The sequence below is a fragment of the Manis pentadactyla genome, chromosome 15 (assembly GCF_030020395.1).
Source record: "Manis pentadactyla isolate mManPen7 chromosome 15, mManPen7.hap1, whole genome shotgun sequence".
NCBI lineage: Eukaryota > Metazoa > Chordata > Mammalia > Pholidota > Manidae > Manis > Manis pentadactyla.
The window spans coordinates 61,437,000-61,462,835 of record NC_080033.1 but is presented as its reverse complement, the minus strand read 5'-3'; the positions used below and the strand labels follow the sequence as shown (position 1 = coordinate 61,462,835).

At 50.6% G+C, this 25,836-nt stretch overlaps 2 protein-coding genes across 3 annotated transcripts in view; one reads left to right on the top strand and one right to left on the bottom strand.

Annotated features, from left to right (window-relative positions):
• The first annotated feature begins 9,415 nt into the window (after positions 1 to 9,415).
• LDHD (lactate dehydrogenase D) lies at positions 9,416 to 13,727 on the top strand. Its single transcript, XM_036909277.2, has 11 exons — positions 9,416 to 9,563; positions 10,527 to 10,639; positions 10,865 to 11,006; positions 11,199 to 11,340; positions 11,467 to 11,626; positions 11,892 to 12,091; positions 12,186 to 12,314; positions 12,387 to 12,514; positions 12,902 to 12,992; positions 13,087 to 13,198; positions 13,290 to 13,727. Exons 1-11 carry the CDS (start codon positions 9,432 to 9,434, stop codon positions 13,453 to 13,455), a joined length of 1,515 nt encoding a protein of 504 aa, XP_036765172.2. The 5' UTR covers positions 9,416 to 9,431; the 3' UTR covers positions 13,456 to 13,727.
• A 3,055-nt stretch (positions 13,728 to 16,782) lies between these two features.
• The window catches only part of ZNRF1 (zinc and ring finger 1), an 87,852-nt gene continuing 78,798 nt past the window's right edge, over positions 16,783 to 25,836 (bottom strand). Inside the window, exons 3-5 of one of the 2 annotated variants that reach the window (XM_036909279.2) lie at positions 20,678 to 20,783; positions 18,982 to 19,073; positions 16,783 to 17,436 (exon numbers count right to left, since the gene is read on the bottom strand). In XM_036909279.2, coding sequence (XP_036765174.1) covers positions 19,016 to 19,073; positions 20,678 to 20,783 — 164 coding nt within the window. In that variant the 3' untranslated portion in view covers positions 16,783 to 17,436; positions 18,982 to 19,015. Of the gene's footprint in view, positions 17,437 to 17,473; positions 17,772 to 18,981; positions 19,074 to 20,677; positions 20,784 to 25,836 lie in introns of those variants that run through there. The other variant, XM_036909278.2, reaches the window with a different exon arrangement.

Here is a 25,836-nt window from a genome sequence, read left to right as displayed (position 1 = left end):
CAAAGATAACTGTACCTTTAAATTACATACGCGCACACACATATATTTATATATATATATATATATATAAATTAAGTTAGCCATAAAGACATCATGCATTGCAACTAGCTTCTTTTTTTTTCACCTCGATCACTTAAAGGTTCATAGGAAATTTGAGAAAGTACACAGTTACCATATTCCACTTGTCAGCACACAACGCATAGCCTCCTCCAGAACAACGTCCCCCAACCAGAGTGGTGGTACATTTGTACAATAGGATACATCTGACACATTACCCAAAATCTGTAGTTTACATTAGGAACGACTCTGTGTTGTGCATTCTGTAAGGGTTTGAATTTATATAATGACATGTATCCACCTCTATGGTATCAAATAGAATAGTTTTCACTGCCCTAAAAATACCCTGTGCTCTATCTATTGATCCCTCCCTCTCTCCCCTGAGATCCTGGCAACCACTGATCTTTTTACTGTCTCCAGAGTTTTGCCATTTCTAGAATGTCAAAATCCACTTAGAAATATGAATTTAAGGTTCTTCCTTGTCTTCATGTCTTGATAACTCATTTCTGTTTATCCCTGAATAATATTCCATTGTCTCGATGAACTATAGTTTATCCATTCACTTATTGAAGGACATCTTGGTTGATCCAAATTTTGATTTTTATGAATAAAGCTGCTATAAACATCCCTGTGCAGCATTTTGTGTGGACATAAAATAAGTTACTGATTTCGGTAAATACCAAGGAGTGCAACTGTTAGATCATACAGTGAGAATATATTTAGTTTGACCCATAGATCAATGGAACACAATAGAGAGCCCAGAAGTAAGCCCATGCATACCTGGACAATTAATACATGATAAAGGAGCCATGAATATACAATGAGGAAAAGATTGTCTCTTCAATTAATGGTGTTGGGATAGCTTGATAGCTACATGCAAGAGAATAAAACTGGATTTCTGTCTACCTCTATACACAAAAGTAAACTCAAAATGGATTAAAGACCTAAATATAAGACATGAAACCATAAAACTTTTAGAAGAAAATGTAGGCAAAAATCTCTTGAACATAAGCAGGAGCAATTTTTTTTCTGGACACATCTCCCCAGGCAAGGGAAACAAAATAAAAAATGAGCAAGTAGGACTATATCAAACTAAGAAGCTTCTGTACAGCAAAGGACACCATCAACAAAATAAAAAGGCAACCTACAGTATGGAGAATATATTCATAAATGATTTATCCAATAAGGGGTTAAAATTCAAAATATATAAAGAACTCATATGCCTCAACAACAACAAAAAACTGATTAAAACATAGGCAGAGGACCTAAACAGACGTTTTTCCAAAGAAGAAATACAGATGGCCAACAAGCACATGAAAAAATACTCCACATGTCTAATCATCAGGGAAATGCAAATCAAAACCACAATGAAGTATCACCTCACCTCATACCAGTTAGAATGGCCACTATCCAAAAGACAAGAAATAATAAGTGCTGGCAAGGATGCGAAGAAAAGGGAACCCTCCTACACTATTGCTGGGAATGTAAATTAGTGCAGGTATTGTGGAAAGCAGGATGGAGGTTCCTCGAAAAAATAAAAATAGAAAGACCATATGATCCAGTAACTGCACTTTTAGGAACTTAACTGAAGAAAACAAAATTCTGATTCATAAAGATAACATGCACCCCTAAGTTTATTGCTGCATTATTTACAATAGCCAAGCTATGGAAGCAACCTAAGTGTCCATCAATAGACGACTGCATCAAGAAGAGGTGGTACATATACACAATGGAATACTATTCAGCCATAAAAAAGAAAGAAATCCTGCCATTTGCAACAACATGGAAGGACCTAGAGGGTATTATGCTAAGTGAAATAAGCCAGGCAGAGAAAGACAAATACCATATGATTTCACTTATTTGTGGAATATAAAAACAAAATAAAACCAAATGAACAAAACAGCAGTATCCTCATAGACACTGAGAACTGATTGGTGGTTACCAAGGGGAAGGGGTTGGGGTAGGTGGGGTGGGTGAGAGGGATAATGGGGCACAAAAAATCTTAATCATAGTATAAGTTGGCCATGGGAATGGAAATGCAGCATGGAGAATGTAGTCAATGGTTCTGTAACATCTTTCTATGTTGACAGATAGTAATTGCAGTACTTGGAGTGAGGATTTAATAATGTATGTAACTGTTGAACCACTGTTACATATTACATGTTTGAATGGTATTGCTATAGGATGTAAAGATATTTTAACTGTAATAATTTTGAAGACTGTTTAAAGTGGAACAATGTCCCAAAGCACATAAATTATAACGTGGTTTGTTGATAGGTACTGATGAAATTTTTTTCTGTTGTTTACTTGGCTCAAATGACATCATGGGGCATAGATCATATATCACAACACATGACCTTATCAGAGAACTTTTGTACTCTGTTATATTAAAATCTATTGGTCTTTTATGCACTTTGAAAGGATCATTTATCCAGGCATGATTTTGAAACATCATGCCTTGTTCATTTGAAAAATACTGGCCCACTGAGTCCTGAAGATCTTTAAATGTTGATAAATTTTATTACATTGTACCAAATGACCACAATTAATATCACCACTGGTCTCATCAGAAAAGCTGAAGTACCGGGAAGCCGATACAGGTTTTTGCCCAACTTCTAACTTTCATTTGCAAGCTCGTTCTATCATTGGGCAATATGATTGATCACTTGTTTTCCCTGAAGTGACAGTTCACTCCATTCATTTTGGAGAAAATGTTTGCCAAACACCCTGCCTTCCTTTGATGATCATGCAAGTAAAAATGGTGTTACATGAGAAAAGCAGTGAGTTCAGTTCACGACTCAGACAATTGCACAAGTGATTTTCCTGGAGATGACCATCATGCCTCTGCGTGCAGCAAAACTACTGCGTGCCAAGTCTCGTTTCTTCAGATAGACTATTACAAAGACGTGTGCTCAAAGGTGGAGACTTACTAGAATTAATCATTTTTACTGCTCCATTAAGGTTATTCTTAAGTGAAGCTAGCATTTCTTTTCTGCAAGTGCATGAAAGTGCAGAATACAATGACTGCCAGCTCAATTTGGTGCCACCGTCGACAGTCCTGCTGTGGCACCAGCAGATTTCCCCACCAACTGCTTTTGCACCACCAGTGCAAATGTCAACTCAGTGAATAAGGAAAATAATATCTAAGTATTCTTATTAAATAATAATAATTTGGTCCCCTGCAAGTGTCTTGGAGACCCCAGGGGTCTGCAGATCACACTTAACGCACCGTCATAATCACACCTAAAAAATTAACATTGTTTCCTTCAGAGTGTTCAAATATCCAGTTGGTATTCATGGTTCTGAATTCTTTTTGTAAGCTTCATCCATTTCTTAAAATTTTTAAACCTCAAGATCTAAATGAGTCCACATCCTGTAACTGATGTCTTTTAATACCTAGGTTCCCTCTGTATCTTTTTTTTTTCTTTGCCATTTTCACATCAAAAACACTGGGTTGTTTATTCTGAAGAATTTCCAGTCAGGATTTCCCTGATCATCTTAGATTTTAATTATGAATTTTCTGTTTCCTCATCAGGACTCTGAACCTGATCAGGAAGAATTTCTGATCAAATAATGACAGCAATTCCCTACTCTTTTCCGGGTCTTAGAATGATTCTTTTCCTAAGGTGTTGAGTGACAGGACCAGGTCCACCAAGTGTCTTGATTTTCTGTCCTTCTATTCAGCATTCCTATAATCAAGTACTTGCTGGGGCACAGCTATGAGGGAGACACAAAGGTCTCCCCCCTTGAGAGCTTACATTCCAGTTGGGGGACAGGCAATAAACAATAAGTAAAACAGACAGGGAGTCAGGTGGCATCCACCGCAAAGGAGATCATATCAGGAGGGCTGCAGGGAGTGCATTTTTTAAGAGAAAGGCTAGAGAAGGCTTCACTATGCAGGTGAGATCTGAGCCAAAACTCTGTAATAAAATATTAAGCTCCATACTTTCCATAATCCCAACTACAACACTCCATCATCAGGCCCCTACTGGTGGATGTTCTTTTCTTTGGATGATTTCCAGTGTCTGACACCACCACTCCATCCAATCACCAATGCCTCCCAGTAAGTAAGCCTGCCTCCCTCTTTTATACCTGAAATGATGGAAAGGAATGATACCTAATCACAGCTTTTCCCTCCTATTTGGGGCTTTGAGAGGCGGCCTTCTTTTTTTCTCAAGACAACATCATGAAGGAGGAGGCCTGCACAAATTGTCCTGAATCGGAGCAAAGTCAATACCTCATGCTTTAATTTCTTCATTTTTACCACAAATTAACTCTGGGGAACAGAACAGGCTGAACCCTGCAAAGTCCAGTTATCTTACTGAGCATTTGACAAGTCCATCTTTCTCCCTGATAAATGAAGAATTCTTACCTGGGCAATGACTTAGAAAGGCTTCATCCCAGGATTGCCAGGGCACACAGGAACTGTCTCATTTATCTCTTCCTTTCCAGTACTATGCTTGGTATAGATGAGGAACGAATGAATGGCTGGGGCAAGACATTGACCTAACGATGCTTCAAACCCAGCTATGGCCAAGATCGTCCAGTTCCGCAGCTTTGTCCACCTGAATGAACACAGTGCTGCCTCTGTATCCTGCACCTTGCTGCCACCCTCACCCAACTTTTCAGTACTGTCCACCTGAGTGGGACAAGTGGTACTCTTGCATCCTGCATCGTGCCAGAGTAGGGAGCTGCCCCTTCGGTGCATCTCTCCTGCCAGCCAGGTCTTGGGAATACAAAAAACTCCAGCTAGCTCCTTGCTCTATCCCCTCCTTGCAGAAACATACCTAAATAATATTCTATTTATCTCACCTGGTAGAGAAAAAAATGTCATAGTCATTCTAAATAAGTTTTAGTATTGGATGTATTGTTTTATAGAAGAGTTAGAGATAATTTCATATAGGTCAGATAGATATAGATATGAATAATACTGGGCAAAGTATTATTACAAAATGAAGCATTGAATCGAAGACTACTGTTTTTTTTCTATAAGTAGATCCAGAAATAGCATGGATCAGGGGTCTAGTGGTCCAAATAACTGTTTGCAAACAGAAAAACTAAAGTCTGGAGAAGTCAACATGTTTTAATTGAGACAAAATTGTGTTTATGGTTTAAAAAATGATATGATTATGTTTGGGGGGTCCCCAAAACCATGTTCAGATTCAATTATTCACTAAAAGAACTCAGAACCTAGCAAAACTGTTACATTCGTGGTTTTTATTGCAGTGAAAAGATACAGATTAAAATCAGCAATGGAAAAAGGCACAGAGGCCAGGGTCCTGGAGGCACTAGGCAGGAGCTTGCAGTTGTCCTCTTTCAGTGAAGTCACGCAGACTGCACTTAATTCTCCTAGCAACTACGTATGACACTACGTATGGAGCACTACTAAGCAGGGAGGCTCACCTGAGCCTTGTTGTCCAGGGTTTTACTGGGGGTTTAGCTTATAGGCATGTGTCACTGCCCTTGAGGCTGACCTTAGTCTTCAGCCTCTCCAGAGGTGAAGCTGATAATACCATGTATTCATATCTTTCACCTATTTTTAAACCAAGTGGTGTTTTTTTTTTTTCATAGAGTTTTAAGAGCACATCTAGCACCGAAATCTGGATTTCTAAATATTATTTTCCACTAGCAGGAGCCAGAACTCCTTGGAAAAGTGGTTGATTACTGGTCTGGGCCAGGAAAAGACAAGCTGAGCCTGGAGTAACTTGTATTAGAAAGTATTAGAAAGTAAGACCAAAAAAAGGTGAGAGCTAGTCTAAAGGGCAGAGACACTTACATCACAGAGGGCTCTAGTGGCCAAAGCTGGAACAGTCTGAGCAACAAAACAACTAAGGATAGTATTAGATTATAATCTATGAACTAAAACAAATTACCATAAAATATTACCATATTGGTAAAATATAAATAATTGAATAAATAAACAAATAAGGCAGAAGGCATGGCTCTTCCTTAGGGAATAATTCTAATTAAATAATAGAGAGGAAATAAGAGAACTAGAAAATCCCCATTAGAATACACAATAACAAAATAACAATAATAACAGATACTGAAGGCAAGAAATAGTGGGTGAAAGTGAGGCAAAACAGGATATTTTCACTCTTAAAGTATCTACCCCAATATAGTTATTAATTACAAAGAGAAAAATGGTAACTTCACAGTGCAGAAACCCCACAAACATGACCTAAATCAAGTAATCTTAAGTGAACATCACCAGTAATAAGACATACTGACATCTCATCCCACTGATGTGATATATAGAGAAGGGCACATCAATTCTGTGGTATTCTTGATAAAAACACATGACCTCAACCTACTCATGAGAAAATATCAGACAACCCGAACTGAGGAAACTTCAGTACAGTAACTGACCAGTACTTCCTCAAAATGCTAAGATCAGAAAGAGAAGGAAGGACTGAGGAAGCTGTCACAGATTACAGGAGACCAAGGGATGAGACAGCAACTGCCATGTGGGGTGGTGGATTAGATACTGGGCCAAACAAACACTTCCCAAAGCAAGGAGACATTGGTGGAAGAAGTGGTGAAATCAAATTTGTAGTTTAGCAATGTACCAATTAGTATTTAACTAATTCTTAGTTTTGATAATTGTACTATGGTTAGGTACCATGTAAACATTAGTGAAAACCAAGTGAAGGGTATATAGGAACTTCCTGTACTGTTTTTGCAATTTTTCTGTAAGTCTAGAATGACTTTAAAATAAAAAAGTTAACAATAATTTGGATACTCACCCTTTATCTGTTAGTCCTATAAAAATATCTTCCTCTTCTGGCACTCCGGTTGAGTAGATGCATCTCCAGGCTGGTGCCTTAGTGGTACCTTTCAAAGGCCATTCCATGTGCCGCTGTCAGGTCAGCAGCCTCTGGATGCTGAGGTATATATTAGGATTTGTGCATTCCATGGTCATTTGCCACCGTTGCACCTGTTTTGCTAAAAAGTGGGCCACTTGGCCTGAGGTGATGTTATGTGGTAAACTGTATAGGTGGGCCACACGCCCTGTGAGCCTTCAGACAGTGGTCCTGGCTGAGGCCATGCAGGCAGGAGGGGCAAACTCATTCCCATAATATGTGTTGTGTTGATTTCAGACAAGATGAGACTTTGGTCAAAATTTCTCCCCTTCCAGAGGGCAAGGGGTCCAGTGTAATCAACTTGTCAGGCAGTGGCTGGCTGTTCTCCATAAGGAATGGTCCCAACTGGGGAACTCACTCTTGCAATAAGACAGATACTCAGCATTGGCAATAGCTCGATCAACTTTAGTGAGTGGGTGTCCATGATGGGGGGCCTGTTATTAGCCTCTATCCCGACTACCACTGCACCAGCACTGGGGCTGCCAATGACAGAGGTTAGCTGATGGCAAATGGTTGAATCACACTACTTTGTTTAGTCTTTTCTGTGGTAGAGACTGGTGGGCATTAACATGTAGTACATGTGCCATAAAGACCTGACTTTGTGCCTACTCTTAGAGACCCATCTGCATGCCTCTTCTCCAAGCCTCCTTTACCCTGATTTTCCAATCTTTCTCCTCTCCTGGCCCTTGAAAATCAGCCAAGCCACTCACCATTGCTCAAGGGCCCATATATTCTTTTATCAGGCCACTTTTCTTTCTTCAAAAGGGAGTGACCAGGTGCATTACCTGGAGCTCTGCAGAGGGGAAGTATGTCAGGGTTACCCCTAAGTGGGGCTGTAGTGCAACACAAGTCCATTTTCAGCTTACACCCTCATACTGAACCAACTTATTCATGAATCAAACCTGAGCTTTTTCCTCCTCTATCAGAGGGTATAGGTGTGAGCTGAGGGAGAAATGCTGGCCAGGCCTTGGTGGGTGACATGGGGGTGTGCAACACTTACTCAACCAGCTTACTTTGCCCTCTGGCCCTGCTGATGCCCAATTTTGTCTGCTCTCCTTTCACCTAGTAACGGGTTATTTTGGACCCCTGGCTTGATAACTTGGTGGGTCTGATAGAATGCAGCTCAGGATGGCCAGCTCTGGCCCAATGGTCACTTGATGTCTTGTGGTCACACTCACCATCTTAATTGGGACCCAGTTGTAGGCCAGGTGCAGTTTTCTGACTAGTGTATAGCTAGCTTTCTGTCGTAGATATCACGGCCCTGATCCAGACCTTAGGGGTCTACCCTGTGGTTCTTGTTTTGGGATTTGTCGCAAACTCTTCCTGGCATCTCTCCCCCAACCATAGGTACCTGTGGTACTATTCGCTCTGTGTGGCTAATGGCTACCCTATTGGGAAGCACAGATACAGAACATTCCCAGCAGTACAGAAAGTTGTATTGGACAGCACCACATCTGTAGATCTAACAGTCTACAAGAGAAACAGAAATGAGAGAAATATATTAATCAATACCACAAGTATGCAAATCACCCAATACAGAATGTGGAAAATGCTACAGGACAAGTAACCCAGTTTCTTTAACAAATAAATTGCACGGAAAAAAAAAAAACCAGCCAGGGGGAATTTTATTCTACAAACTACAACATGATCAGCGCCCACACATGAACAAAAGTCCACATGAAAGTGTGGACTTTCACTGGACCTTGATTTGAACTAACCAACTGTAAGAGACATACTTTGAGACAAACCAGTTAAGCAACACATTGGGAGTGTGGAAATGTGAATTCATTCAAATATGGTTAAGGAGAAGAACCCAAGTAGGAGTTTGGATTTCTGATTCAACTGGAGGAAAAAAAAACAAAGCCGGGACTCCCTTTATCTCAGTCACGTTAGTGACATGTTTCTTCAAAGTTGCAGTGGCAAGAAAACCGAGCTTGGAATAGGTTCAAGAGCAGCAGCCACATCGCTCCCTCCAGCGTGATCCTGGGCCTGCCCACTAGGAGGGGGATGAAAGGGATGCCTGTCTTTCCCGTCACTCGGCTGGCGAACTGCTGCTCAGCCTTAGCTCTCTTTCAGGAAGCCCTCCTGGCGTGCCTCACTGCCCTTGTGCGCCTCGTCCTGGAGAGGGCCTCCCTGGAATTCCTCCTGAGGCCTGACCATGGTCCACTCTAGCTGGGGCTGCAGCTGGGACGTTCAGCGTGTGCCGAGGCGCTGTGCTTGGCTGGAGCTCAGGGCACAGCGTACAGGAACTGAAAGGAAAACGCGGGCTCGGGGGCCAAAGAGGAGACTGGCAGGAAGTGGGGTAGATGAGGAGGTGGCAGGAATTGGCAGGGCCTTTAAGGCCACGGCAAGGAGCCTGTCTCTGTTGGGAGGACTCTGTTAGGTAAGCCTCCCTCTCCTTTAGAAGTACAGACGCCGGCGCCCACCGACACCTCTGACTCAAAGTACAAGGTCTGGCAGGGCCACCTTAAGGCCATGCCACCTTAAGCAGGCCCACCCCCAGCACAGCCAATGGGGTCAAGCTCCACCTGGCCGCCAGCCCGCACTCTCTGGCCCTACCTCGTTATGGCCAGCCTGCTCCGCGCTGCTCCTGCGACCCGGTGGTTGTTGCCCCGGAGGGGCTACTGCTCCCAGGGCAAGCAGGTACGTGGGGGAAGTCCCCGGGAGGGTGGGGCCAGGCCAAATTCCCTCCAGGCTCTGTGCTGACCTAGAGCAGAGGATCGGAGAGCTTACCCTGTGTCAGGGGTGGGTGTTGAGTGAGATGGGCTGTGGGGAGTGTTGGGTGAAAGGTTTGTGGGCTCCAGGGACCCCCTTTGGGTCTTCCAAATGTACACACACATTTTGAAGGAAAGCCTGGGACAGTACAGCACAGAGAAGACAGGTAGTGACTCTATAGCATCTTACTACGTTGATGGACAGTGACGGTAATGGGGTATGTGGGGGGGACTTGATAGTGGGGGAAATCTAGTAACCACGGTGTTGCTCATGTGATTGTAGATTAATGACAGCAAAAGAAAAAAGAAAAAAAAAAGAAAGAATGCCTGGGAGGCCAAGGACCTGGGTTCTAGGCCAGCTTCTGTCTTTGACTTGTCCTTCCCATCTGTGAAATGGGAAGAAGTCCCCAGAAGGGCTCAAGAGCCCTGGAAGCCCCCAGACAAGGCGGTGTCAGGAAGGGGAGGTGCCGTGGCGATGTGCAGTGGAGCGCCTCCTTCCTGGCCTCCCCCGCTGTGTGCCTAAGGCAGCAGTGGCCAGCCTCGCAGGAAGGACAATGCTGAGTGACCTGCCCAAGTCCCTCAGGCAGGGCCAGCTACGTTAGGAGCCCTGCTGGCGTCCCCTTCTGCAGAGGCAGTCTGGTTCTTATCTTTGGTCAGGTGGCAGTTCTCCTGAAGTGAAACCACAACCCACGAGGTTCTGTCTGGAAAAGGCCATTTCTGGACAGCAGGTTCGCTTCTAGGGGCCCACTGGCATGGCCTAGCTACCTGGCCCTCGGGCAGTGTTAGCGGAGGCAGGAGGTGCTGGCAGCCCCTCTCCTGCTCCGGGACCTGCCACAGGGGCAGCCTGTGGCCCCAGGTGTCTTGGAGTGACTTAGAGTGTTTCTCTTTTCAGGGCGGACTCAGCAAGGGCTTTGTGGAGGCTCTGAAGGCAGTTGTGGGGAGCCCCCACGTGTCTATGGCCACAGTGGTCCGGGAGCAGCACGGGCACGATGAGTCCATACACAGGTGTGTGGGCGCTCCTGTCGGATCCCACCTGGGGGTGAGGGTCCTGGGGGGGTTCTTCCCCACATCTGTTTTGGGGGCGCTTTGGCATTTTCTACTTCTCCACACCCTCCAGAAAGGGGTCCGCAGCTCCTCTCCCACTGTGTAGCCTCAGGCCCTCCAATACCTCCAGGCTCCTTGAAACAGGACTGGACCGGAGGACACCACTTGCTGGGGGTTTGGATTTAGGTGCCAACCTCCGGATGCTGTGGTGTGGCCTCAGAACGTGGAGCACGTCAGCCAGCTGGCAGCCCTGTGTTATGGCCACGGCGTGCCCATCATCCCATTCGGCACGGGCACTGGGCTTGAAGGGGGAGTCTGCGCGGTGCAGGTATGGTGGCCCTTGTCACATGTGTGGCTGCCCTCTGCACCACACCCAGCTTTCGGCCAGGTCTGGCCCTCCTCACCTGCTTTCCCAGGGCTCTGGATTGGTGGCTGGGAGGTCAGCCTCAAGGTGGGTCCCATGGCCTGTGGTCTGGTGGGAGACCTAGGTCAGCTGGCTCCTGGGCACCTCTCCTGCCAGGGTGGTGTGTGTGTCAACCTGACCCACATGGACCAAATCCTGGAACTGAATCCAGAAGACTTCTCTGTGGTGGTGGAGCCTGGTGTCACCCGTAAAGCTCTTAACACCTACCTGCGGGACAGCGGCCTCTGGTTTCCTGTGGGTAAGCTGGGACTTGAGGCTGTCCCTGGGGCTCCCTGGTAGTAGGGCTGCTTCCGGGGCTCGTGGGGGCCCCTCTGTCCCCAGGCACCCACCCAAGGCTGCCCTCTGCCTGCACTCTGCCCTGCAGACCCAGGTGCAGATGCCTCTCTCTGTGGCATGGTGGCCACTGCGGCCTCGGGTACTAACGCTGTGCGCTATGGCACCATGCGGGACAACGTGCTGAACCTGGAGGTGGTGCTGCCTGACGGGCAGCTTCTTCACACTGCAGGCCATGGCCGTTACTTCCGGTGAACACCCTCCACCCACAGCCATGGGGGCCTCTGGGATAGGTGGGCCAGGCTTCTGGGGTTTGTTCTTCTTGCACGAGGCTGATTTGGGCTGTGCCGGGGACCATCTGCCTTGATGGCAGGCTGGGCCAAAAGGCCAGCCAAGACCTCAGGCTCTGATGGGCCTGCGGGACAGTGCCCCTACTTCCAGCCCCAGGGGTCTGGCCAGAAACCTGTCACCACATGGCTTGGGTACTCACCTACCTTGTGTGTCCCCTGGGCCCAGGAAGAGTGCAGCTGGCTACAACCTCACAGGGCTCTTTGTGGGCTCTGAGGGGACTCTGGGACTCATCACAGCTGCCACTCTGCGCCTGCACCCTGCCCCTGAGGCTATTATGGCTGCCACCTGTGCATTCCCCAGTGTCCAGGCGGCTGTGGACAGCACTGTACACATCCTCCAGGCTGCAGTGCCCGTGGCGCGCATTGGTGAGCTGGGCACTGGGCAGTCTAGGTGGGCTTCCCAGAAGAGACCCTCTTTGAAGGCCAGGCCCCACCTCATGTGACCTCTCCATGGCTTCAGAGTTCCTGGATGATGTCACGATAGATGCCTGCAACAGGTATAACAAACTGAACTGCTCTGTGGCACCCACGCTCTTCTTTGAGTTCCACGGTTCCAAGCAGACACTGGAAGAGCAGCTGCAGCGGGCAGGTGTGCTAGGGTGCCACGGGGTGTAGGGGAATGGGCTGCTCCCAGCAGGTGTCAACACCCTGCCCCCCACAGAGGAGATCACCCAGCACAACGGAGCCTCGCATTTCTCCTGGGCCAAGGAGGCTGAAGAGCGCAACTGGCTTTGGACGGCACGTCACAACGCCTGGTATGCACTCCTGGCCCTGCGGCCGGGCTGCAAGGTAAGCAGCTTGGTCCATGGACCATTTCCTCAGCCTGCTACTCTCTTGTCCAGAGCAGCAGGCAAGGCCCGCCCACAGTAGGAAAGCACAGGAGGGAGGCCCTGCCTCCAGCCAGCACTGGGCACAGCATGATGCCCTCAAGAGCTGTGAGCAGAGGACAGCCCTCCTGGAGAAAGAGCCAACAGGAAGGGGAGCTGGGCTTCAGGCATACATGCAGAGGTTCAGCAGTGTGGGGTGTTGGGGGGCTGCACACAGCCAGGGATGGGGAGCAAGGCAAGAGCTTGGAAAGCCTCTGCAGGCCAGGCCTGGAGAACTCCTGAGTCCCCTCACACCTGTTCTTAGCCTCGACGACAGTGACTGCTTACCTCTGTGCCTGCCCTGCCCTAGGGCTATTCCACCGATGTGTGTGTGCCCATCTCCCGGCTGCCAGAGATCCTGGTGCAGACCAAGGAGGACCTGAAGGCCTCAGGACTCACAGGTTCTGCCTGCCTGCTGCTGGGGCACCGAGGGGAGAGGACAGGGCTGGGGGTGGGCTGGGCTGGAGGCAGCAGCTCTGTCCTCTGGGCCCCCAGGAGCCATTGTTGGACACGTGGGTGATGGGAATTTCCACTGCATCATGCTGATAGACCCGGAGGATGCTGAGGAGTACCGCAGGGTCAAGGCCTTTGCAGAACAGCTGGGCAGGTAGGCACAAGCCTGGGGGTCGCAGGGGGAAGGGCTAGTTGAGGGCGGTGGGAGGAGCCCCTGCTAAGGCTCTCCCATCACTGCCTCCCAGGCACGCACTGGCACTCCGTGGGACGTGTACTGGGGAGCATGGCATTGGGCTGGGCAAGCGGCAGCTACTGCAAGAAGAGGTGGGCACTGTGGGCATGGAGATCATGCGGCAGCTTAAGGCCACGCTGGATCCCCAAGGCCTCATGAACCCAGGCAAGGTGCTGTGAAGGATCCAAGCACTTGACCCCCAAGCCCCCAGACAATGGAACCTCCCATCTAGAACCTTTCTTCAGGCCACAGAACCACTCTGCCTTTGCCCAGACCCTGCAGGGTCTTCACCTTCCACCCTGCTGGAGGCCAGGGTAAAAGCCTGAGGGACTTGGCACTCTTAGTCCCACTCCACCTGTCTGGTGACTTCCTGCTGTGGGAAGGGACCTCCAACTCCACTTTGAAAGGTCTTCTCTTTGAGCCCCCCAAATAAACCTGAACCTCATTTGCAGCTGTCTGGAGATGAGCAGGTAGCACCTGTGAGTGGCCTCCCATGCCTGTCCACCTCCTCCAGTTCTCTGTCCCTTGGCCAGTGACTCCCTCATCCCTCGTTCCAGGCCCGTCCTGACTTGTAGCCTGGGAAGGGGACGGTGCTCAGGCTACAGAAGGAACTCGGGTCCCTGTCCCAGCTGCTCTGTGAGAATCCCAGGGCCCAAGGACCGGCCCACGGCCAACATTGCTTATGACAGTTTCCCCCACTGAGCTTGAACTGGGCTTTAGAACATTCTGAACATGTTCTTTGAGCAGCTGCTACCAATCGCTGGAAATGCGAGTGAAGTTATTCTCCTTGTACCACTCCGCCTTCTCCTCGGTGTGATGTATTACACTGTCAGCTTTTCCCCCTCAAAGTCAGGATCTGTCTCCCCTGGAGCCTTCCCCCGCCTTGGCCGGGCCAGAGCCACCGGCAGTCATTCCCCCTAGGCCCACAAGAGGGCGCCCGGCACTGTAAAGCTCAGTCACCGCAGCATGGGTATCCGGCAGCGGCGCCCGGGGCTCACCTCACTCCAGGGCCTACCGCTCCCAGCCCAGCATCCCAGGCTTGGGGCGGGGCTTGGTGTTCTTGGAAGCCAGTCACTGACCACCACCTCCCTGCAGGTCCCAGGAGCCCATGGTGTGCACCCACCTCCCTCACCCCTCGCCTTGGCCCCTTAGGAAAGGGGCTGGGTGAGGGAAGCAGCGGCACTTCCTATCCCCCCTCACCACCCCCTCTCCCAGGCGCTCCTTCCCTGCTTCCACTCCCGCCGCCCTTCTTCACCTGCCCTCCTTAGCTGTTCAGGCCCTGGGCAGAGGCCACCCCTCTATGCTTCCTCAGTCCAGGGCTGAACGCTGAGTTCACTCAGGGTTTGTGACGTTTCTGCCCCCTGGCTTCCCCGGATGGGAGCAGTAGCTACGCCAAGGGGCGGTGTGAGAGCAAGTCTCCTTGGCCCTCGCCCCAAGCCACACGTACACTACGATCTAACCCCCGGCTCCCTGGCCCACTCCCCTCCCACCTGGACCGCCTATAGGCAAGCCCTCCAGGGGAGAATTCTGCAATGGCAGGTGTCTCCCCCTACTGGGCAGGGCTCTTCTTTGATGCGCGCCCCATTGCCTGGTAATTAGTAGGTGCTCACTCCGCAAGTGGCCATTTCCTCACGCTGTTTTATTAGAAAAAATTCCAAGCATACAGAAGAGCTGAAAGACCAAGTACACTGTTCACTGACATACCAGCCACTGAAGATTCAACAATGAGTATTTTTAATACTTGGTTTGTGTATTTTGGGGGAGCCATTTGGAATTGAGTTACATGTTTCTTGACATCATTCACCTACATAATTCAGCACCAACTCCTGAGAATAAGGACATTCTCCTACAAACCTCAACACCACTAAATGGCCACTAGATGGTCCTAGTGAGCTGCTGCCCAGGAAGCTCCCCCAACGTGTGCTGGGCTCCTGCCGATTTCCTCCCCTCCCAGAAAGTATGAGCTCAGGAGAGCTGTCTGGATGCAGGACAGATACCAGTTCCACTCGGGAATCCCAAACCACGCTGGTCCCACCCCTACCCCACAAGCTGGCAATCAGGGTCTGAATTTGGAGAAGGCGGCCTCCAGCATAGGGCTGCTGTGTGCCAGGTGGGAGTGGAAGTGGCTGGGGGTGGAGATAAGCACCAGCCCAAGAGCCTGGAATAGCACCCAGCGTGGGCTCCAGCCTGCCCCACCCGGCTCACGATCACTCGGCTGTCCAGGTCACTGCCAAGGCTGCTGGGCTTAAGCCACTGAGGTGGGCACACAGGCCTCTGCCTGCAGGCCCAGGGGTCAAGCAAGGAGATCTCCTTCAGGGCCAGCTTTGCCAGAGGAATTAAATATAGAACAGGGAGACACAGTTGCCAGGCAGAAGCAGGAGGTGCTGTGAATAGAACAGCACTCTTTGTGGTGACGGAGCTACGAGGGAGTCTGCTATGCATGTGCCAGGGGCTTCTGGGCAGGTTCTCTGACCCTCATGATGACCCCTGAGCTGCTTGACTCTGTCCTCACGTCACATGCGAGGCATCTCAAGTTTAGATGAAGTCATCCTAAGATCGTTGTGCCAAGTAGAGGAGTCTGCATGCAGATGGTGTAGAGCCCATGTTCGTGCCACGATGGAGACAGTCGGTCCCTGGGGTCCCCAGCCCAGGTGGGTCTGATGCTCAGGATTAGACCCACAAATTCTTCTTTAGTATTTCTCTGAACAAGGTGAGTGTGCCGTGTCTCGGCTCACATTTGCCCACTGGCCTGCAACACCCTTACACAGAGAAGGTGCTTCCAGAAACATCTGATGCAGACTGCAGAGCCAAGGCCTGGTGGGGTGACAGCCCACAGCACATGGGGGCTGAGAAGGGCAGAGTGGAGAAGCCGAGGAGTCGGCTCCCTCGCGAGCTGAGCTTCCCTCTGCAAGCTCTGCTAAGAGGCTCCACAATGCCCGCCGTGCGCTCCAGGAGCCTGTCTGGCATGGGGACAGGCTGGGTGTGCACTGCCACCCCGTCCTGAGCTTCCCGCCCATCCGAGGTGTGCCAACTCTTGTGAGCCCTGAGTGGCTGGTTCTAGTTCAAGGGTTCTGAGCTGGCTCAGCCCCAAAGCAGGGCCTCTTTCTGGGCCTCCATGAAGCATGCCCATGAGTCAGCACTGAGCAACAGGCAGGGCAGGACGTGGGATGGGGAGCCGAGGATGAAGTGGGGCTGGGCCTGCACCTGAAAGAACCTGCATCCTTGCGGCCGCCAGAGCTTTGCCCCCGCAGCTCTTTCCCGAAGAGTCCTGTCACAACCACTCCACAGGTGGTGGCAGGCTGATCCCACTGGCTGAGAGGGTTGGCAGGCGTTAAGACTCGGCTCTGACCTGCCACGTTCCCTCCCCCTGGGCGTGACTGCTTGGAGAACCGCTTCACACTCCCTGGGCCCACAGCAGCCTGAAGGGAGGCGAGGAGGTAGGCGAGGGGGTGCGGGACAGGCCTTCAACCCCCGCTTCTTGACTGGGTAACAATACTTCATTAAAATAAAGTCACACGGTGCATCTTTTATTAGACATTATTTTAATACCATATCAAAACACCTTGACTAATGAAGAAAGCTTTTCCCCCAAGCTTTGAACATTTTTTTAAACATTTTATAAGGTTTTATTTGTATTTTAATATATAAATACAGAAACCTATCTTGCATGGGCTGATGCCACGTGTGAACATCAATGGCTAAAATGTTCTCAGAGTGCCTGAAAACAGGGGTAGCTGTACATATTCTTTTAATAAGTCTTTTGTTTATCTAAGTTTTCTGGAAAAGAAAATCCACACAAGGGTCTAAGAAAAATATTCAGGCATTTTTGCAGGACACTTGTGATTGTTAAATCCTCTGAACTGACCAGAACCAGGAGGGAGAACGGGAATGGAGGGGAGAAGGTCCTCGATGGTTTGTTTTTTTGGCAATGAAGTCAAGATATCAGGGTCCCAAAGGGAAGAAAAGTGCAAAAACAAGCCAGAAAAAAAAAAAAAAAAAAAAAGGAACAAAAACCACAGAACACCCAAGGCAGAGCGGTTGATGATGGAGAGGGCCGGGTGCTGGGCACAGGAGACCATGTGCGTGTGCTCCTGGCCCTCAAAGCACGTGGCCTGTCCGGCTGTCACCGAGTGGGCTCTAGCTGGGCAGCATACGGCAATCTGTAAACATCATGAGGGAAAACACCAGTTGACACTAGACTTTTTGTTTTTTTTATAATTTTTTTTGTAAACACTTTATAGAGACAGACCCACAACGCCTTTCAAAGGTGAAAAAGAAAATGCCCTTTCCCTCCTGGCACGAGGGGTGAGGGGAAGGATAGCGGTTGACTCTTTCTTCTCTCAAACTCGCTCTCATCCAATTTGGTGTCCTCAGGGAGCAAGGGAGAGCCATTCTCTGGAAGTCAGTGCAGGAGGGGTGCCCTGTCCCCACTGGTGTCCCCAGCTCAGCTCTGCCCGTGGCCGATGCCTCCTCTCAGGACGGGGGCTGGCTGTCCCTGTGTGGACCGCAATATGTAAGTCATGCTCTACTGGCCAAGGCAAGGCCAGCTGCTGGCGTCTGGATGGGTCAGCGCGGAGCCCAGCATCATGCCAGGACACGGCTGGCACTCCAGCGCTGGCCCCATGCCCTCTGCCTCCCCCTCGCTCTCCTCCTCACTTTTCTTCCCCCTGTGTCCTCAGTGTTTAAGGTGAGGGTAAAATGAGCAAACGTCCCTGATTTGTCTGAGATCACCAGCTGTTCTGGGAGTTTACTTAGAATAAATAAAATAAACCTAATGGATAATAAAAGAAAACAAAGTAATGAGAAACCTTTGATAGTGAGATGAGGTGGAGTCAGTTTTGGTTTCTCTGGGGTTTTTGACTATTTGCCAGAAAAAAGAAAGTGCCAGCCTAGAACTCAGAAGGGACAGGTGGGATGAGGGACAGGAGAGGATGGTCAGTGGTAAAGCCAGGTGTCCTGGGGAAGGAACAGAGGTCAGACTGGGTGGTTGAAATGGGGACACGTGTGCGCATCTCAGGGAGGAAGTTGTTGCGCTGGCCTGCTGTGGAGTCGGGGACCTGTGCGGGGGCGCGGGGGTCGGGGAGGGGGTCCGAGACTGGCCTGGAGGCCTCAGATCCATCTGGAAGTGGGCCGAGGGAGGTGACCTGCAAGCAGGAAGAACCTGCAGTGAATGGACCTCTGACAAGACCTGCAGGGCACAGCGCCCCATCCTGCAGACCATCCTGTGCGTAAGTGCGATGATCTGGGGATGGGGAGAGATTATCTGTCCCCAGAGAAGCTGAGACCCACAGAGGGGAGGACTTGCTCTAGCTGCCCCTCGAGCACAAGGCAGAGCTGGGGTGCAAACCTGGGGCCAGGCCCAGAGCTCATGCTGGTGCTCCTACCCAGCACATCCCAAGGGCATCTTCCGGAACCTTCTTCAGGGAGCTTCATCTAGATGTCTGGAATATGCTGATCTTTTCCCCAGCTAATCTAATGCTACAGCAGGTTCTCCTCTGTAACCGTGTGCATCTGTATATGTTACCCTTCCCAGTGAATCGCCACCACCACCACCACCCCACAGAACCGCTGAAGGGTGAGACACTCCCCCCTCTCTCTGCTCCTCTCTCAGGGGTGTGTGTAAGGGTGACTCAGCCCCCGCCACCAGGCCCCAGGGTGACTCAACCCCAAGCCTCGCGCCCAGAGCACTCCCAGGCATGGCTCACCTTTGAGAGGAGTCAGCAAGGGAGCCCAGCAGGGTCAGTCCGCAGGGTGTTCTGGACAAGATCTGTTTACTTCAAACCACGAGTCTATGCAACTGGGGTGGGGCAGGGGAGCAAGGGGAGGCACGTTACCCCGCGACAGGCCACTCTCTGGGGGCTCTTGCCAAGGGCCAGGGTTGCTAAGCTCACCTGCGAGGACCCGAGGGGACAATGAACATGTCCCTAGATACCCACTTTCTGAAGCAGAGAGAAGGGAGAACACAAAGACTGGTCTTAGCTCAGCCAGAGGCAGTCCACCTGGCAGTGGGCTGCAGGATTGGGGTGGACCTGGGCCCCGCACGAAGGGGAGTGAGACCAGGCCTTGCCGCACGGATGGCAACAGCTACCAGTAAGGAAGGGAGAGGGGAGGGCTTTGTCGGGCAGCTAGGTGACTATCTCTCAGGCTTGAAGGGAACGGAACTGGGAACAAAGACCCAGCAGACTGGCCCTCACTCTGAGCTCGGGGGTCCTGGCAGGCCTCTCCTAGGTCACAGGAGCAACCTTGAGGTTCCCTTCCCAGCAGGGGACTTCTCAGGAGACCCCCAAGCTCTACCTGGCTCTGATGGTTGTGGCTGGCAGCCAGCATCTATCCCTTCCCGGAGAAGGTGGGAAGGGGAGGATGGACCCCCTGGCTTAGTGACATTAGTAAGGAGAGGCTGACAGTGAAACCCTGGTCTCCAGGGTTTACAGAAAGGACTGTCTGAACCAGAGAGGAAACAGAGATTGCCCCAAGACAGCTTTCTGATTTGTAAACCAACATCTGGGTATTTTCAAAGACAGGAACCAGACAGATAATTTGCATAGTTCTGCCCCAGAGTCAGACTCCCTTCTCCTGGTTTTGGTTTCTGCCTCACCAGAACACTCCAGTCCTCTGTGCTGGGCCGAGTCAAGACCCCACCTCCAGGCCAACTTTGAGCCTCCCATGCACCAGCCACATCCGTGTGCTGGGTACCACAGTTGCCCTGTGGCCAGTGGCCCTGTGAGTCACACTTTGGAAAAGCTTTTGTGTCAGGAAGAAGCTCTGGGGCTCGAGAAGCTGAGAGCAGGTGGTAGCCATCAGGCAGCACAGAGAGTCCTCCTGTCTTGGGTAAGGAGGTGTCTTCTTTCCAGTTGGAAACCAGAACAAGGATTGTGCTGGAGCCTAAGGATGGCGCTCGGCCCTGCTAATAATGGCAGCTCTTAGTGCCAAGGCCCACAGGTAGTGGTTGTTCCTGCCCTTGGCCCTCTGTGGGGGAGGGGGCTCGGGCAGCAAGCGCACCCTTCCGTGCCGCCTCTCTCACACAGGTGAGGGTCCTCACCGTGTGGAGCAGAGGGGCCCGTAGAGGAAGAAAAGGCTCTGGGAGACAGACGGAGACTCAACTTCCCAAGTGGGCCCTAAGCACCCCCACCCTGTGGGGCCCACAGGTCTCCCCTCAGCCCCACTGTCCAGGCTGCTAAGCCAGAGCAAAACCACTTTGCTCTGTATTCGGCAGGCTGAGACCTTCCGCGTGTTGGCCTCTGCCTCAACCCCATGCAGAGCCTTTGAGGGGAGGAGAGATGGTCCCACCACTGAAGGGGACAGGACGGCTAGTGGTGAGGGCCTGCCCTTCTCTGCTCTGCTTGCAGGGAGGGAGCCACCTGGGATCTGGGGTCAGCCGAGCCGGCGGGATGGCCCTCGTACCTCTTGTGATAAATGCACAGGCAGGGCAGCCTGGCTATTGTGTCCCCCTGAAGCAGCTCCTCCAGGCAGATCACACACTCACCCGCGTCTTTAGTCAGCACGTCATCTGCAAAGGGGACACAGAGGGTGGGAGAGGGTCAGTCGCCAGCAGGTGGGCAGCACGGAGCAGGTACACATAGGTCTAGGGACTGGTTGGGGCTGCTTGGGTCACCCAGTGTGCAAGGCTCTGTGGGAGACACAGAAGCCCAAGAGGAACCTTGACCAGAAGGCCCTCAACGCAGGATGAGACATGCACAACACATGTCAATCATCAAATAGTGAACTGGGAAGAGGGGACGGTAAAGGCTTGGAGAGGGACACACATGGTGCAGCGGCAGTACAAGGCAAATAGTCTCCCTGAAGAGACCTTCCCCCTCGACATATACACACAGACTGGGTGCGCTGACTTCTGGATTGGAAAAAATGGCGATGGGGAGAGTGGTACACATCAAGAATGAATGGAAGAAACAGGTACTCTAGCAAATACTTGCACATGCATGATGCAGCACTATTCACAACAGCCAACAGATAGAAACCAAAATATTCACCAGCTGATGAATGGATAACAAAATGCAGCATGCCCGTGGGACAGAGTACCACTCAGCAGGAAGAGGAATGCAGGACTGCCGCGTGCATGCTACCGTGTGGAGGATCCTCAGAAACATTAGGCTAACCGAACGAGGCCAGACACAAAGGGCCACATTATAGGAAATGTCCTAAGTGAGCAAATTCATAGAGATAAGAAGCAAATCAGGGGCTGGGGACCGGAGGGAATGGGGAGCTACCATTAAATGAGTAAGGAGTTTTCTTTTCTGGTTTTGTTCAGAACACTTCACACGAAACCTACCCTCTTGACAGACTGGTAAGTTTACAGCCCAGGGTTTGTCCATACAGGCGGACATTTTTATAGCAGTGCTCTAGAACTTCCCTTCATACCTGTTGAACAGCAACTCCCTATTTCCCTTTCCCCTCAGCCTCTGGCAACTACGTTCTACTGTCTGGCTCTGTGAGGCTATTTCAGATATTTCACCCAAGTGTGATCATGCAAGGGATTATCTTTTGGGGTGATGAAAATATCCATAACTAGATAGAGATGGCAACTGCATGACACTGTGAATGTCCTAAATGCCACTAAGTTGTACAACTCCATTTTAAAAAAAGACTGCCCACCCCCCCAAGAAAGAATGAATGCGAGCAAGCTACCGCCCACCACAGGCCCATGGCAAAGCCATGGCTGAGGAGCCCAAGCAAAATGGGGGCCACCATGGCCACGCCAGAAGTCCTTTATTAATTTCTATGACAGTCGGGGGACAGGCGACTCAGTGAATAAGCTATGGTCTCAAGACTGAAAAAACTCAAAGTCTAGCAGAGAGGTCAAACAAGAAAACAGAAATGAACAGTGCAGGAATTTCTAGAAGTCTTACAATGCATATGGGACTAGGTATGAGAGGTATGCAAGATGCCTAACTAGGGTGGAGAACATTCAGGGAAGGATGTTCCAGGCCAAGGGAACAGTATCTGCCCACCTGGGAACTCAGGAAGTTTGCTTTGGCAGGTGCAGAGACGTGCAGGGCCCAGGTAGGAAGGGCAGACCAACTCCCCAAGGATGGACTCGTGTCCTGCTGTGGTGCCTGGGTTTTATCTGGTTCACTGTGAAGCCCTGGAGATGCACTCCGATCACATATGGCCTCTGGAAATGCCTGGAGAATGGGCTGGAAGAGTCCAAGATGGGAAGCCCACTCTGCAGGCCGACACAGCAGTGCGGGTGAGATGAACTCAAGGAGAATGTGCCCTGTGCTGACGAGGGCAGCTGGGCAAATGGTGGGGCACTTGTCACTATGAGAAGAGACCCAGGAGGAGGAGGACAAGCATGAGAAGGAAGTGAAACTCAGAGTTGGGTGGGAGGTGTTGACCAGGCATCTCCCTGGGACGCTAATCGGAACCTCCAGGAGTCGGTATGAGTGTAGGTCTGGGATTTAGAAGTCAGTTGTGGGCAACAGGGGTAGACGTAGGATAAAGAAACTAGACCAAAATCTGAAGAAGGCAGAAGACAGAACCAGGTTAACTCTAACATTTTAAAGACAGGTCAGAGTGAAGCAGAAGGTTACCCAGAGTTTCCAGAACCACAGGAGAAAGGGGTCATGGATGTGAGAAAGGAGAGCATGAAGCAGGACCAATGTGCCTGCTGAAAGGTGTTCCGCGGTGGTGAACCCTGCCAGTGACACATACTGAGATTCTGTGTGCGTGCGTGTTCAAAGGAGCCTCACAACCTCATGAGCTAGGCAGGGTGCGTGGTGTTGTTTTTATTTTGCAAATGAGGATACTGAGGCCAGAAAGGCCAAACGCCCTGATTGCCAGGGGGCTGGTGATCTGCAGGGCCTGGACTGTTTGCTTGGCACCCTCCTCTGCCACTGTGCCCTTTGGTTACTTTGGTGGAAAGGGCAACATCTGTGGCTCATAAAATGAGGATTCTTCAGAGTCTGGAAAGTCATGGTGACTCCAAGCCTAGAAGGAACCCCAAGGAAAAAGCCTGTGATAGAAACCACTCAATGCCTAAGTCCCCATGCAGCGAGCTGTCAGAGAAGTCATCTTGGCTTCCTGGCCATTAGGATACCCTGTGGGCACTTTGTTAGCATCTGGCAAAGCACAGGCCCACCTGAAAGGGAGATGCGAACAGAAAAAGCAGATGGCACATAATTAATCTGCCAGTGAGGTGGAACCTCACACTCCAAATGTGGTAAATGGCAGATCAATAAAAAGGCTTGGTCTCTCTGTAAAGCAGTGCATACCATACACATTTAAGTATCTGTGTGTGTGTGTGTGTGTGTGTATATATATATATATATATATATATATACGTGTAAGTACATAAAAACATTTGGATGGATACACCTTATGAGTGGTGGAAAAAAGGATTAGAAGAAAAATATTTTTGTGTATTTTTAATAGTTTGCACATGCATTACTTTTATAATTAAAACCCCAATAAAGAAACATATTGGTGTTTTCATTTTACTCTGAAATGTATCAAAAGGCAAAGATGGCTTGGTGGATGGAAATATGTGATAAATAATAGTATGTGTGGTAATGCAGACTCTTGGTGGGGGTATCTGGGTATTCAGTGCAAAACTCTCCTCTTTGCTCTATGTCTGACACTTTTCATAATCCAGTATTGGAGGCAAAACCCCTAACAAAGATGGGAGGAAAAATGGTCTACTTTGAGGCAGTGGTTATACTGTAGACATCCTTGGCATTTATTTCCCTCTCTCTCTCTGTCCCAGGGATCTCACTGATAAAAAGAGCTTAGGCTCTAGCCCCCTTTCACATACTACGCTCCACACTTGGGGTTTATTTCCTCATGGGCGCAGCAACACTTGACTCCAAATTAGTGTCACCTTGCTTTCCCCCCACTGACGTAACTCAGCTGTGAGGCCAACGGGCAAGTTAGAATCCCCTGGGTCCCAAACAGCTTCCTGTGCCTTGTCAGCCCCAGGGGGTCTGGGAGAAGAGGGCGCAGGTGACTGAGACAAGGGGCAGGGAGCCAGTGGCGGAGAGGAGCATGGGGGCCTGCTTCTTCAACAGGACAGGACGCGCCTCTCCTCCCTTTCACGGCGGTCTCACTGGGCAAAGGGAAATGGTAGGAAGCGCGAGGGAGGCTCATTTTCTTATCATGGACTCAGGCTTGAGCACGTGAAGGCGAGACGCAGGCCTTCCTCACTAACAGTCAGTGACCACCACAGAACACTGAGCAGCGAGCGTTTCACAGAAGCGCAGGGCTGTGCCTTCCCAGCCAGCCCGGGTAAGCACCACGCACCACTGGCAGAATGAGACTGGGCAGCTGCCCCTCCACAGGGGCACACAGTGGGGAGCACATCTTGCTGGTACCCAGAGTCCTGGCTGCAAAAGGCTGCCCGGAGGTCCCAGGGTGGGGAGGAGTCAGAGACTTGGAAGGTGACAGCGTGGGGAAGCCAGCTGCACCCACACCCAGCACACTGCCCAGCTTTCTTCCTGCAGCGGAAGGCACGAGGTGCACAAACCCGCAACAGGCCTGAGTGGGCTGAGTGAAACTTCCTGCCCCGATCCCTGGGGCTCTGGGACTTCGCAGTCTCCAGATGTCCCAGGAGCCCAACGGCTAAAGCTGAAGCTTGGCTATGAACTGTTTCCTGCAGGACTCCCATGCTCTTCTGATGGGAGCCTGCTGCCTGCCGTCGAAGGACCCTGGGCCTGGCACAAGCTACTCTGCAGATGGAATCAAACACCCCTCGGCATCCCCAGTCTCCAGGGCAGAGGGCCTCAACCAGTGCTGCTTGGTGAGAACACGATGAGGCTGTGCTGGCAGCCATTTCCTACTGCCTCCCAAGCCTCCTGAGACCACGTGCAAACAGCCCAAGGGGAGTCTGGAGTGTGTTTGGCCTGGCTGGGGGTGGCGCCAAATGGTGCCAGTGCCTGTTCCTCCAAGCAGACTAAGGGATCAACCCTGAGTGGCAGGCAGAGCTCTCGGCACCACAATGGAGGAGTAACAGGTGGGTGGGGGTGGGGGAGGGTGGTGACAACATACTTCTGCTCCTCCCTGAGATGCATGGGCAGCGCTTCTAACAGAGAAGAGAGATCTACGAGGGGGAGAAGCCCTCACTTTGGGGCTGGTCAGGACTTCAGAGAGAGGTCAGTGAACCCTCAAGACCCTGTGGGGGGTCTTAGGATCCACTCCCACAGCAGGCAAGTGACCGTGACTGCCAAGCCCACTTTCTGCCCCTCAGCCACCTGGCCTCCTTTTCCTTCACAGACCAGGCCACAGCATCTCTTCCCCTGGGGCTAGAAACACATCTCACAGCTTCAGATCTTTCTCTTTGTACATATGTGTGGGTTCCGGGACCCAAGAGGAGTGGAGGAACCTAGGAGCTCAGAGCGAAGAGGCCAGATTTCCGTTGCTGTTCCACTGCCCTAGGCGTGCCGCTTGCGGGGTTAGCTTCCCTGGAGAGAGCTCGACTCAACACTCCCCAGAGGACCCCCAGAGTTGCTGGTGGTGTGCAAGGGTGGAGAGACCCAAATGGCTGCAGATGCATTTCTGCTGGCAGCTGGAGGGAAGGCTGATGCTGTGCAGCTTGGAGCCAGAAGCTGAGA